Genomic DNA, 14,985 nt, shown 5'->3' on the forward strand with positions numbered 1-14,985 from the left:
AGTTTATTCAATTCAACTATACCACATGACTTTGGCGTATATCGGAGCACCTAGAGGAAATCCATGCACAAACATGCAAACTCTACACAGAATTGCCAAATTACCCAGCCGTGAGTCTTTCGGGAGAGATTATTCTGTTATACAAGCTAGTATTGTTTGTTATAATAATAATAATAACAACAACAACAACAACAACTCCTCAATAATAATAATAACAACACCTCAATAATAATAATAATAATAACAACAACAAATATGATAATAATAATAAAAATAGTAACAACAACAGCAATTATAATAATAACGAACTAAAATAATAATATTAATAGCAACAAAAACAGCAATAATAGTAATAATAATATCCTATATAATATAACTTCAGCTGATTAAAATTATATATTACTAATCAGTTCTTCCCACTTTCCTACATAATTAAAATTATGTAATATTTTACAGTTCAATAGTAATATAGTGATATTTTGATATAAGTCTTTATTGAAATTGGTAGAATTACTATTTGTTATTTTTAATAAATAGTTCAGTTATAAAACACCAGTTTATTGTTAAATACTACTTCAAAGTTTACAATAATAAAAATAACAATAACAACAATTATTATTATTAGTCAAAGTAGCATTAATGTTAATATTGAATGACATTAGTTACATTAACGTCAGACTTGTTTAGCCTCTAAATTTTGTCTGCTTTCAATAAAAATGCTTCAAACTTAAATTCTTGTTGTTGAATATTTATAGCCAATAAATCATCTTAAGTTCGTTGGCAAAATGACTTTTAGGCTCTGATTATATTGAATTCAGTCCAACTTTCGGCAGTTTAGTGTTGCATGATAAACTAAATAATCTGAATAGTGTATTAACAAGTCTTCGAACCCAAACAGTATTTCATAGCACATGAGATCCAGAAGGGGGCGCTGTTAAGCAGTTTGTAAACTGAAGTAGAATCTGTGGGATGAAGAAGCCTTATCGCGATCATCAAACCATTTACATTAATATGATTGGGCCTTTAGGAACAGCTTTAGATTATCGAGTTCACTTTTATCTATAATTCTATCTTTCATTTTCCAAAATAACAAATATCATGCACTGAATAAAACGCACTGTATTGCTATAGATCACATTGATTTGATAACGTTACTTTAAAATTAACTTTCACAATAATTAAGCCGTGATTATTGCATTTGAATATAGTCATTTCATAAATAAATCAAACTCCGCGCTGCTTATCAATCAGTGCGCACTTCCGCATCTCGCCGAAATTTCGTCACTTCCGGGTGTCAATATGAGACTCGGTGCTGCAGCGATAAGCATCGGTAAGATGTGAACGAGACGAGAAGATAACAAAAAAATCCGCCACCGAAGGATCTGCGGACCGCTGACACGCTCTCCCGATACTGCCACCCTCTTAGCCTCGCTATCCACCCGTCACCAGTAGCGGATTCGCCGCCGACCGTCAGCTGTTTGTGCGCGAATGGCTGCGGAGGTTCGGAGGGCCCTCGGCCGGGGCTGGAGTCTGACTGTCGGCCTGGCTCATGTAGGCCTTCACGGCACCGCACTGCGATCTCTGCTCTTCATCACAGCCCTCAGTGGATTGCTGCGTCTGCCCGCGGCCACCGAAGCGAAGGAGTGCGATAAGCCGTGCCTGAACGGCCAGTGCAGCGCAGCCAGCGGCGCGTGTGTGTGCGAGACGGGATGGGTCGGGGAGCAGTGCCAGCACTGCGGCGGCCGCTTCAGGTGAGACGCTCCCGGCTGGGATTCACAGTTCAGGTTCTTGACATTGACTGGAGCCCGTGTGTAATGCGTGAGCTCCGTTCACAACACGCAAGTGTTGTCGTAGTTCGGTTTATGTGTATGTTGTTGTCAGTGTGTCTCAGTGAAGGCTCTTATTGAGGATTTCTGAAGATTTAAACGACCTGCGCTGTCAGGTGTAGGTTATTCTGTTCATTATTGTGCAATACTGTCTTTGAGAAGAAGCCCCCAAATATGGCTAATTTAGGAGATTTTAAGTCTGAGGTAGACTTCATGTACATATACAGTGCTTGACAGATTTGACAGACCACCACAGCTGCTCTAAACTTACAGTATTTGTGCTTACAGAATATTTTTCTACTGTTTCTTGTAATGTTTGTTTTTGTTTTATTCTCCCGTAGGCTGTTTGAGACATATTATTAATGATAATAATATTTATAATGTTTAAAATATAATAGATAACATCAATGAAATGAGAAAAAAATTAAACTAAAACTTAACGTGCAAAAAGAATAAAGCTTAAATGTTTGTCTGTCTGTCGAAAGCTAAAATGTGATATGAGCAATCCCAGCGTTATGGGTTACATTTACAGTACAAACTCAAAAAAGAGATTCAGATAGAGAATGTTAACATTATTTTTAAACATCTGTTTATCGTTTATCGTTGTGGTTAAACAATTAACCACAGAGTTATGAGATCAGAAAAATAACAATCTCTAAACATTTTTGTATATTTGAAATGAGCAAAATAAACATGCGTTTTGAATGTGACCTAAAAAGTCTGTGAGTTTAGAGTATACAACACTGAAGAAATTCAGTGAATTAAACCGCACAACCCAAAATATACAATGCCAATCAAAAGGATAAGAGTCCGCTTTCTATAGAACAAAAACGGATGATTTCATTTACGTTTTTGCATTTATGAGGAAAAAGCTTCATTATGAATGTGCCATCTCTTTGTTATCAATGTGACAGATGTGATGTAAATATAATTGACGTTGACAGACATTTTTGAGTATTTTAACAGTACTGTAAAATACAAGCCTAGCCTACATTAAAAAAAAAAAACCTAGAAAAGATTTTGCTATTTTGGTAAAAACTTTTTTTCATGGCGAGTTTGACATTTGCATGGTATTGATCACGTTTGGCTGAATATTGCACTTGATCATTTTTGACCACATTTTTGACCGCCTATAAAACTCAATGACTATTTGTTTCAGTTAATTATTTACACAATAAGTGAGAATACAGTTTTATTTTTACAGTAAAAGTGAAATCTTCACTCATTTTCTTCATGCTCTGCTTTTGTTGAGGGATGATTAAAAGCAGATTTCATCCAGAAAACTACATTTGCCATATTCCTATACAGAAAGTTCACAAATCAGAGGGACATTCTGAGAAACCTGCATCAAAACTTTTTTGCTCCACCCACTCTTATGAAGCACAAAAGAATAACATTATCGATTCGATCTCACTTTGATCTCAATTTACTATCAGATATGTGAATAACTTTCATTCATTCATTTTCTTTTCCGCTTAGTCCCTTAATTAATTTGGGGTTGCCACAGCGGAATGAACCGACAACTTGTCCAGCATTTTTTTTACGCAGCAGATACCCTTCCAGCTGCAACCCATTCACTTTTACTCACACACATACACTACGGACAATTTTAGCTTACCCAATTCACCTGTACTTATGTCTTTGGACTTGTCGGGGAAACCGGAGGACCTGGAGGAAACCCACGTGAATGAGAAGAGAACATGCAAACTCCACACAGAAACGCCAACTAACCCAGCTGATGCTCGAACCAGCGACCTTCTTGCTGTGAGTCGACAGCACTACCTACTGCACCACTGCGCCGCCCAAGTGAATAACTTGAAAAGTCTCATTTCTATAGACCAAAAAGATATTTTGGTAATCTTCAGTCAAAGTTTGACCATATGCTTCCACGTTTGGAGTGGTGGTCCTACTTTGTTGACCCCACCGCTACTCGGTGTCAGTTGGAAGTATGTCAACATAAGTCTCAGTATGTTATGTTTCGCGCAGACTTTAAACTTTTTTTTTTAATAATCCTTATGGGAATAGTGAATAGATAAATAGATTCTCATGAACAAATTTACTGTCATTTTTATTATTGGGTTGTAATAATACAGTAATAAACACGGTAAACACACTATTATCATGATTTATCACTTAACTGTGGACTTAAATTTAGGAACAATTTTGGCTCACAAACAATTATTAGTAAGTATTCTACAGAACCGTAGCCAGACTAGTGAAAGGATTGTTTTTTTTTTTCTCAAAAAAAAATTGACCTATTTTAACTATGAAATTTAAATACTGCATTTTAGTGACATTTTTGCTGGATTAGCTAGTCAGATGTCATCATAACCACACTTTTTGATGTACTAAATATATTTCCTAAAAAATAGCAACAAAAAATTAAAACACGACTCAATTTTAAAATTCAAATTTATTACATCATTCATCATTAGGAAAAAAAAATGCAATCTGTTATAAAACTGGCCAGCATATTCAACTGTCCTCAGTCACAATTTAACCATTTCAATGAAAAATAATAATTAAAACACAATAATAATAATAATAATAATAATAATAATGAAATCTTCATTATTACATTTAGTACATTTGAAAACTCCTGTATATCCACAATAGCCAAAATATATTTAAATAAATTTAATATGGTCTCCTTCTGGTGCTTCACACCTTTTTATTGCTCATTTTTATTTCAGAAATACGGTCCAAGATTTAGAATAAAAGTTTCCTGTAAAATGTTTTCTCTGTTTAAAAACAATACAGTAGTAAAAGAAGACTTCTCTTACAACTGTTTATAGTCCCACTGAAGCAACAGCCGATAGAGGATTGTGTTTGACCTTAAAGCCTTTTTCGATGGATTTTTAATCCATTAATTTTATTTTCAATATTTATGATGGCATAGCAGTCAAAATAGGAAAAATGAGCTCATGTATGGGACAAATTCTGGACTTTTGTCAGTGAGGGGTGGGTCTTCTTTGATGTCGCATCAAAGGTTCAAATGTTACCACTTAGTGGGTTATGTCACGTGACTTGCGTCACATTATTGTGGCTTTGAGGCGCCAATATATTAAATTAATTATATAATACATATATTAGATTATATTAAATTGGATAAAATAATTAAAAGGACATATTCTGGACCTTTTGGCTGAACCCCCTGGCTGCGGGCATGTTCTATATAGTTATTTATAATTTTATGTAAATTTGCAGGTGTCATGGTGGCTCAGTGGTTAGCACTGTCGCCTTACAGCAAAAAGGTTGCTGTTTTGAGTCCCGTTTGGGTCAGTTGCCATTTCTGTGTGGAGTTTACGTGTTCGCATGGGTTTCCTCCGGGTGGTCTGGTTTCTCCCACTGTCCAAAGACATGCAGTATAGATGAATTGAATAAACTAAATTGCCCATAGTGTATGAGTGTGCATGATAGTGTATGGATGTTTCCCAATATTAGGTTGCAGCTTGAAGAGCATCTGCTGTGTAAAACATGCTGGACAAGTTGGCGGATCATTCCACTGTGCCAACCCTTCAATGATTAAAGGGACTAAGCCGAAGGAAAATAGATGAATGTAAATTTGCAAACTAGAATCCAGGTTTCTCAAGCCATTTGGCCTCCAAATTGTCCTTGGAAGTCTTTTGTTTTATCTTTACTTGTTACTTTTGGTTCAGCTCTTGCTTTCAGTGTTTTGGTAGCTCTTCAAGAGTGGTGTAGATCAGATTAGATGAGCATGGTGTTTGAACAGTAGTATGAGGTTTGGTTGACTCATGACGGCTCCCTCATGCTGCTCCATCATGGGATGCGACTCGATGGGCAAAGTCTAGCAGACACACTGGTTACATTGGAGGCTTTGGGTCATGCGGGGTGAATCAGGCTCCAAATGGCTGAGAAGAGAGCGGCAGACTGAAGGCAAATGATCATGTGGTGTCAATCATGAATCTAAAAGCCACGCTGGAGGCAGAGACAATTCCTCCAATGTATTTGAGTTCAGGAATTTTCCTGTCGTCCTTTTGACCATGGATATAAATCAACGAAATGGTCTTAATTCATTACTAGTGCTGTTATTAATGCAAATCAGACATGCTTTTTGGACATATTAATGTATTTATAAAAATGTTATCTGATGTGACGTGTAATGATGATGAATGTTAGACAGCTAAAAGACCCGATGCTGCCATTGACAAACAAGACCCAGTTTGCACTGGTTTTAAAATGTACTTTGGTTAATCGGATCACAAGTAGACGAGAGACTTGTTTACACCTGGTGATTTAATCTGTTTCTTTTGTTAACTTTGACCACTTTCCTGATTTCTTTAAGACAAGAGTCTGTAATATGTACACTGTGTGCTTTTTAATGTAGAGTACATATTGTGAACATGAAAGGAGACACCTGGAAATTATATAAAAAAAACAGTAACTTTTGTTTCTACTCTTATATCCTCATATCTCTGTAGGTTTCAAATGCTTTGTTAGCGTTTATGCAGTGAATGCATACACTTGTTTGAAAGTAGACCATATTTTTGAGATCAGATCCACAGAAACGCATCTTAATATCAGGTATAAACATGTCCTAATTAAACCTAAATGTAAATAGGAAAATCATGAATTAAAATAAAGCAAAATATATAAATAGTTATATAAAATCTCACCAAGTTACTAAAACTGAAGTTAAAATGAAAATCTAATTTGAAAGCTAATAAATACTATAATCGCTTATCAATGATATTATAAGACATTAATTACATGATGCTTGCAAATTAAGCTAGCTATCGTAACAGTGGTTGCAGTAGCATCATAGTGTCATTAGGGATGCAACGATTATATATTTTGGTTGTACTGTTACGGTCTGAGGAGTAATCCTGGTTTTACGATTATCATGCATTCATTAATTTCAAAACACTACTAGTTATACACTCTAAAAAGGAATGTGTTGAAAACAACACAACATGTGTTATTTTCAACACATGTCCTGAGTGTGCTCAGGGACAACACATGTTGAGTTAAGTTTAACACACAAAATGTGTCATAAAATGTAACACATTAATGTGCAGCATAAGTTGACACACAGATGTGTTATTTTTGTATGTGTTTAACACAACTGTGTGTTACTATTCATTTTTTGTAATTTTAAATGTAAAAAATATTATAAATGTAAAATCAATATACAAAATCTCACAGGAAACATTAAACACTGTTCACATACTGTTTAATTTTCCCAAATGCATTCAAATGTTTTACAGCAATTCATTGTACATAATATAAAAACTCACTTTATAAAAGTATTCATTAAATTGAACTCGTATCTGTTACGCATGCCAATAAAATGTCAAATATGTATGAAACATATCCATTTTCAAAATTATTCTCTAGTGAAAGAAATTAATAACCAAAGCACACTGATTATACATTCACCCACATGTAAGGTGCTTGTCTTAACAAAATAAATCATTGTCAAATCTAGTCAAAACACTTCAAACATTTAGGTAACCCTTTATAGTAACGACACAATATAAATTATTTATTAAGCATTAGCAAGTACAGTAGTTGATTCACTATTTGTTAAGCATTAAATCTACATTATAAGACATTAGTAATGGGTTTCTAAATACAGCTACAAAGGCTGTTTTCTTGACTTATAAGCACATTTATAATGTGCCTAACAATTGTACTTTTATAATTCATACTTTCAAATACAAATGGTTTGTAAATAATGCAGTCCTTAATTTAGTAGTGAAAAAATAATCAGAAGCAAAGTGTGAAGGTACAATTATTAAGCACATTAAACATTTACTTATAAGTCAAGAATACAGCATTTGTAAACCGCTAATGTCTTATAATGTAGAGTTAACGCTTTACAAATTAATGAATTCACCATTTGCTAATGCTTAATAAATGATTTATAGTGTGTAGTTATTATAAAGTGTTACCAAAGTTTCAATCACTAACATGTTTAAAACAATATTTTGTATTTAGGAGATACATACTGCTGATCACAAAATGACAAAATGTCTAGAGGTCTGTAATCTATTAAGTCCCCAGGCAGCAAAGCAAAGAGAAAACGATTTGTTCTGATGACACTGAAGAAAAAAATATGTTCATCAAAACACTTAACTCTTAAAACTCTCGTTCCCTGTGTGTCCTGACTCTTCAGAAGGGCATGAATTAATTTTAAAATGATCTGTTGAGATGTTTTAAAAAGGAATTTAAATTATGATATGTTCTAGGGCAACGATTTTGACTACAAATTAAAGTTAGGTTGTGACTATCAGAGAGTGCATGCATTTCCCTTAAACGCCAAATTACAAAATCATTTTAAAGACACTTTGGATAGGTGTACATGCTTATTTCAATTAGGTACAAGACTGCACCTTAGCAATTAATTCCATTACCTTTGATCGTGTGCAAGATGACTGGGACAAGGACAAGTCATATATATATATATATATATACTCAAAAAAAAAAAAAACAGAAGACAGTTGGCATGGATACTGAAGATTGCACAGCCAGAAGAATTTGAAAAGTCTGTCTTCAGCACAGGTCAGGCTTTCAGGATCGAGTGGAAGAGCAAAAGAGTCATTCTTTGCCACAGCTACAAGTACACGTACACGTACAAGGATCCATGTCCTAGACAACCAATAGAAACCAACTGCGGCTGAGCTGACTTCAGGGTCCCTTTCATGGATTCAGTGAGCAAAGATGTAACGGTGGTACCAGCCTTCAGGAATGAAACAATAAAAAGCATAAGAAAATGTTGCTGCATTAGAAACATTTTATTTATCATAAGCTAAACCAATAAAAACTATACCGGCACTTGCTCCAACAGGTAGGACACAGCAGAAGTCACACAGCATTTACTCCCAGCAACACTTCTCCCAGAGGCAGTGGGTGGAAGAAGATGAATAAGGATCTTTAACAGTTTAACAGCTCATCTTGAAGTGAAGATACAGGTCACATGCAAAATAAGAATTTAAACAAAATATATTAGAAATTAATATCTTTAATAGAATATTAATATTCACATTAAGTTTTATCTTTTAAACTATTTTTAGAAAAGTGTGCACATGCAACAGATATTTTGGCTGAAACTCATACCATCATGCTGATTGTCAGCCATCTTCAGTAAGAGTCTGATGTCAATATTCTTCTCCAAGATGCTATTTCTTTGAGTTCTGGAATTATCGTCCCTTCCCTTTTCTGGATAAACAAGTCTTCGTTCCTATCTGTGAGCTTGGAAAATTCAATGTCCATCTTTAAAGAAAGAAAGAAATCAGAAACAAAGAAATATTAATATTACAATTATGACATAAATGTCTGTGTAAAGTTCTGTCTTAGTTGAGCATGTCTATTACCAAAGCTGGCATGTCAAGAAATCTGGGATAGTCCTTGAAGATTTCAGCAAGAGATTTTGAAGGGATTTTGTTGTTATCCATCTTCTTCTGTAACTGAAGGTTTGATTGATTGCAGTCTTTATTGATGATAAGTTGTCTGGTCGCATCTTCTTTATCAGAGACAACAACTCACTTGGTACGGTTTCATCTGGACTTGGTGAAGAAGGTTGCGGTGTACAATGATGATGTTTTAAACTGTACACCCACTGGCTCTGTTGAAGCTTCCGTCCGACTGTGTGATGGCCTAGCAAAATAAAAAAAATCCTCCTGACATTAGTAATGTAAAAACAGAACTAATGAAAGTCAAATAAATGAGCAACTTATATACACATTCCTAATAAATTCAGTTTATAATGTAAAAACATTCTTACATTCTCATGTCCCTCATTTTCACCAAAGGGCACCTAAGGGGAACAATGACAGAATCTCTTTTGCTAGTACCAGCTTTTCTATACCAGAAGGATAGCTAAAAAAGTAAAAAACAAATACAGTTGCATAAATTGCTTATACACAAACATTGACAAACAAAAAATTGACTAAACAGTGGTACTTCAGAATTGATTGGGATAAATTGTTAAATGTATTTATTTGAAATATTTTTTAAATGTAGAATTTATTTTATTATATAACTTATTTAAATAAATGTAATTTATTTAATTTGCAAATAAATACATCTTACATGAAATAAACAAACCACATACTCACAATCCATGTTTCTCTACAAGGACACTGACAGCAACTTTTTGACAGTCTTCATGTTCTCTCAGGATTGAAGAGGCTTTTCTTCAAGCAGCGTCAGCAAACTAGTTGTGTTGCCAGTCTGAGTTGAATCTGTTAAAGGACACTAAGAAATGCCAAAACATTTTATTTATTTAAATGTTTACGTTTATCTATAGTAATATAAAGGGAGAAATATAGTAATGTTTTACCTGTAATGAGTGCACACTTCTTTCTAATGAGTCCGGGGTGTTGCTTGCAATATAATATATTTGAAATTTGCCAAGCTCCTTTACTCCTGCATTTACATCAGTGTCAATGAACTTGAAAATCTGTCAAATTTCAATATTCAATCAAAAGATAGTTGAGACCTGTTTGACTAAGGCTATCAGATCTCCAACATTGCCATCTGTGAATAGTTTTCTCCATAATTATTTCCTTTCTGTCTATGAAGACAGTTGCAAGAAAGCGGTGTAATTTGTTCCTCGACTTCCATCTCCTAAGAGAGAAATTCATACAGCACAATGAGAAAACAAACACCTGTAACTGTGTATGACAATAAAAAGTACACTTTTAAATAGTATGCGACTAGTAGGGTACCACAAAATGGCGCGCAAAATTGAGTACATTAAATATCTTCATATTTTAGCTATTGTTTATGAATTTGCTCACACCTCGGCGCCATTTGGTGTTTGTACAAAGCACCCAACTAACGTTACGACAAGGGATTTATGTTTAAATTCCTGCCGCAGAGCTTCATATAAGGTTATATATTAAATAACCTTATGATAATAACGTAACGTTAAATGCATAAATTATATCTGGTAGCGTTACCTCGAGTGTCAGAGACGCAGAGGCTTTTTAAAGTGACGGCAACTCTTACACCAAAATGCAGTACATATTTAGGGTAAGTCTTTCGCCTTATATGTAACTTATTATTAACAATTCTGCCAAGTGCCAACGCAGCTTTACAAAAGACGCGCCAGATGCGTTAGCTTGCGCGGCTAAAGTTAATGTTACATGACAGAGTTGCCAAGTCCCGTGTATCAGGAGTACGAAACATGAAAACATAATAAAAGTAACAAAAATAACTTCTTGGACAACTAACACAAAACATTCTCACGCAGAGTGGAAGAAATATTTACTATCGTAGACGAATTTTAATGAATTTCACTCACCTGAGGCAGAGAGGTGCGTTATCCGATAGAGCTCTGAGAGAGCGTCAGTTGAAAAAGAACGTCACTGCGCATGCGCGTGCAGAAATTCACAGTATAAACCCCGAAATATAGAATTTTTAGCCACATACTCACAAATGCTTATTTTATATTACCATCATGATAAATAAACTACATAAACTCATAACACAGTGCCATTTGACTACAGGCAAAAATGCATTGTATTCCAACATACTGTTTAAATGTGTTTAACACAGTCATTGTGTAAACAGTTAAGCACAATATTAACACACAATGTGTCCGTAGTAACACAAAATGTGTTACGACCTGTTTAACACATATTTTGTGTAAATTTTTAACACATCACTTTTAAGAGTGTAGTCTAGAAGAAAATGTCTTCTATTTCAAAGTGTTTTTTTTTACTGCTGCTTAGTAACTAAATAAAACAGCACAAAATAATAATAAAAACAAACAATATTCCATTTCTCTTTAGACTTAAAAATATGTGGAACAAGTTATTGACATTTAAACATGAGTAATAATTTTACACTGAAAATAAATGACAGAACAATAAATAAATAAAAATAATAAATATAAAATAGTATTTGTCTAATGTAAATCTAAGCTACATATTACCGAAATATTTCTCTTTTAAAGAGAACAAATGTAGCCAAAGGCTGCTAAACCTTCTTTTCCTTTTCTATATTTTTTTCTCTTAGCAATTGAAATGTGGATATTCCATACAAAGTTTGAAGCTGACCAGTCAGTTCTTAATAGTGAATTTGGTTAATTGTTACATCTCAAAGGATGATCTGCGTGTTTGCCATGATGAAATCGTATTTCTTTATGTAATTTGAAGTCCAATGATTTGTAAAAGTGTTCATGTTTAAATTATAACTATGTAACTTTAAATTTGTTAATCCCTGACTTGTTTCCACTAAGTGTGACATTTCAATTCAATACAGTGCGGTAGGTACTTTCCACCGTCTGATTTGACTAGGGATGTCCCGATCAGGTTTTTTTGCCCTCGAGTCAGAGTCATTTGATTTTGAGAATCTACCGATGCCAAAACCTGATCCGATATTTCTATAATACATACAAAAAAGAATAAAGAAGAGCGAAGAAACAGATCCAGGATGTTCCTTATTTTTTACATTTAATTCACCTTATTTTAACATTCAACAACTCTGTTAACAAACAAAGCACTTCTGTAAGGTTGCTTGAACAATCAAGTAACAAATAACTTCACTTTTGGACTTTAGTGCAACAGTAAATCTAAAAAAGCAAACAAATAGCACCTCAACTTAAAATGCCCGGTAGACAATCCTAAGTTTACATATCTTACAGTTTGCTATGGCAATGTTGTGGCCATTAACTTTATAATACCTCCAGATGGCAGACATACTCGCGCTTTCCACTTCAAGCTGCTTCCATGTTCTACTTTTTCGGCATTTAACCAATAGTGTCTCTGCAACAAAGTGATGTCCTGCTGCATGTGTTGCTGCTTCTGTGTGAAGTCAAGGAAGAGGTCTAACTTTGTGCCACCGCATGTTGATGTGTTAAAAAAAATTATGAGAAAATATCTATAGATATATATTCGAGTCCTGATTGGGAGGTAACGTCTGGTTCCGATCGAGTCTGAAACTGTGTGATCGGATCTGAACAAACATCCATAGAAGTTATCAAAAATATTGTACCAAAACAATGAACTGTAGAAAGCCACTTTTTTGGATACCTTTCGTAAAAGAACTTAAAGAGTCGAACCAGACTCGCTTACAGCAGCATTTCTTAATCACGGGCTGTGTCTAAAATTGCCTCCTACTCAGTAAGTACTTCATTTAAATTTAAATCTACTACTTGACATTTAGAAAAGTATGTTTTATACCAGGGGTGTGCGAACTTGGTCCTGGAGGGCCGGTGTCCTGGAGAGTTTAGCTCCAACCCTAATCAAACACACCTGAAATGGCTAATCAAGCTCTTACTAGATATAGGCTGCGTCCGAAACCGCTTACTACTCATTAGGTACTGCATTTGAATTTAAACGTACTACTCGGCTGTTAGAAAAGTACGTTCTATACAGTATGAATGTAAAAAGTATGAATGAAGTTCAGACGTACTACATCCGCCATTTTGTCATAATCACGTGACCTACCTGCGTCAGTTGCATCGCCTCACTTCCATTCATGAATTTTCTCGCGGGACATTATGGGATAGCGCAGCGTGCATGGGATGCGCACTCCAGAATCTCGCCGGTAGTAGTAAGTCATCCGGGTACTTCTCGCATACTGATTTTCGAATTCTATGCATTCTGATGTACTACTCGGCTCGCATACTGATTTTAGCGTACTATATAGTATGGAAGTATGCGGTTTTGGATGCAGCCATACTAGAAACTTCCTGCAGGTGTGGTGAAACAAGTTGGAGCAAAACTCAGCAGGACACTGACCCTCCAGGACAGAGTATGGACACCCTTAATCTATACAGTATGACTGCGAGTAGTATGAATAGAACTCAGACGTGCTACATCGGCCATTTTGTCATGAACTCGTGGCTTACACGGTCAGTTGCGTTGCTTTACTTCCATTTATGAATTCAACTGCGTTGCATCTTTGGATACACGCCGGAAGTTTGAAAGAAGTAGGTAGTCCGGGTACTTCTCGCATACTGTTATTCGTATTCTTTGAATTCTGACATACTACTTAGCTCGCAAACAGTTTTTAGGGTACTATGGAAGTATGCAATTTCGGACACAGCTACGTGGGGCGTAAGGTCTAGCCTTATGCCCCATCGCTCTGCACATTTCATATGTTTTTTTAATTCAGACATGTGTTGTAATTCAACAATAAATGCCCTGCTACTGGACTCCACATGATATTCTGCCATGACTTCAGTTTGAAAGGATGCCATTGAGTGTTTAAATGTTTATATTGTAATTATTTACGAAGGTATATTATGTCACACTTTGCCTTTAGTAAGAAGACACTGCAGGCAATGCTGCGCTGTAAATGCTTAAAAAAGAGCACAGTTCATGGAGGGAGCTCTTCTAACGAGCTGGTTATCTAAATCAGGTGTGCTAAATAAGAGAGACATGTAAAACATGCTGATTGGTTGGCAATCCAGGAGGACCAGCAATACCCACATTCTCTATTCTTACATTAGTGCACTATTAATAAAGTCCACTTGTAGGAGTGAATAAAACCAGTGAGTGAATTAATACCGGAAGGGATGCTGCTTTGCTGGTCGATAAATCTAGAATGGGAACCGCTGCTTTACAGAGATTTGTCACTTGTAATGGTATGTGATGGTAACACACATTTGCTCCACAGTAATCTTTTAAGTAAGAAAATGGTTGCAGTTGTTCCTGTTTTACATGTACATAATATACTAATCATTGTCATTAAACTGGATAATAATAACTATTATCCCTTAAACCTACCCTAGAATCTAACCTGCCCCCTCTGAAGTTATTATATTATAACTCAGTACTTTTTTCATGTACAAGTATGCACTGTGTAACAAAGTCTTGCCAGAAATTGTGCATAGTTTTTGGGAGATCCACAATGGAAGATTCTACAGTGTCTTAGTACGTGCTTTTTTTCTTTCATTAACATGAATCTATAAATGGGTATCTATTAATAGAATCCAGTCCCTGTGTCTGAAAAGGCAAAAAGAGAGGATTTGTATCCTGCATGAAAGCTGTAATGTTGTGTGCTGCGTGTTTTCTAATTTGCTGGCCCATTCATAATTCCATAACATAATTATCAGCAACAGGATCTGCCTCTGTAAATGGTCTCTTTTTAGTGGATCATTTGAAGTACAGAAGCCTGTCTGTTTCCTCAACAGCAACCACAAACACATGAAGCATCCATTCCTGTCCCAAAATGCCTTCTT

The 14,985-nt window shown here is 35.2% G+C and overlaps 1 protein-coding gene and 1 long non-coding RNA gene across 4 annotated transcripts in view; one reads left to right on the forward strand and one right to left on the reverse strand.

The window, feature by feature from the left end:
• Nucleotides 1-1,269: 1,269 nt before the first annotated feature.
• atrn (attractin) overlaps nucleotides 1,270-14,985 on the forward strand; it is a 176,170-nt gene continuing 162,454 nt past the window's right edge. Inside the window, exon 1 of one of the 2 annotated variants that reach the window (XR_012388707.1) lies at nucleotides 1,270-1,751. Coding sequence is in view for 1 of the 2 variants with exons in the window: in NM_001353962.1 (NP_001340891.1) it covers nucleotides 1,489-1,751 (263 nt within the window). In the remaining variant the exon portion in view is untranslated. The remainder of the gene's footprint in view (nucleotides 1,752-14,985) is intronic. The other variant, NM_001353962.1, reaches the window with a different exon arrangement.
• LOC101884819 (uncharacterized) lies at nucleotides 8,923-10,042 on the reverse strand. Of its 2 annotated transcripts, none has more exons than XR_002459841.3 (5): nucleotides 9,908-10,042; nucleotides 9,574-9,668; nucleotides 9,336-9,446; nucleotides 9,164-9,256; nucleotides 8,923-9,062 (listed from the first exon to the last, which is right to left on the reverse strand). It is a non-coding gene; the product is annotated as an uncharacterized lncRNA (long non-coding RNA). The 2 variants fall into 2 exon arrangements; XR_012389211.1 differs by having other exon boundaries at nucleotides 9,574-9,606; nucleotides 9,908-9,971.

This window comes from Danio rerio, chromosome 13 (assembly GCF_049306965.1).
Source record: "Danio rerio strain Tuebingen ecotype United States chromosome 13, GRCz12tu, whole genome shotgun sequence".
Classification (NCBI taxonomy): Eukaryota; Metazoa; Chordata; class Actinopteri; order Cypriniformes; family Danionidae; genus Danio; species Danio rerio.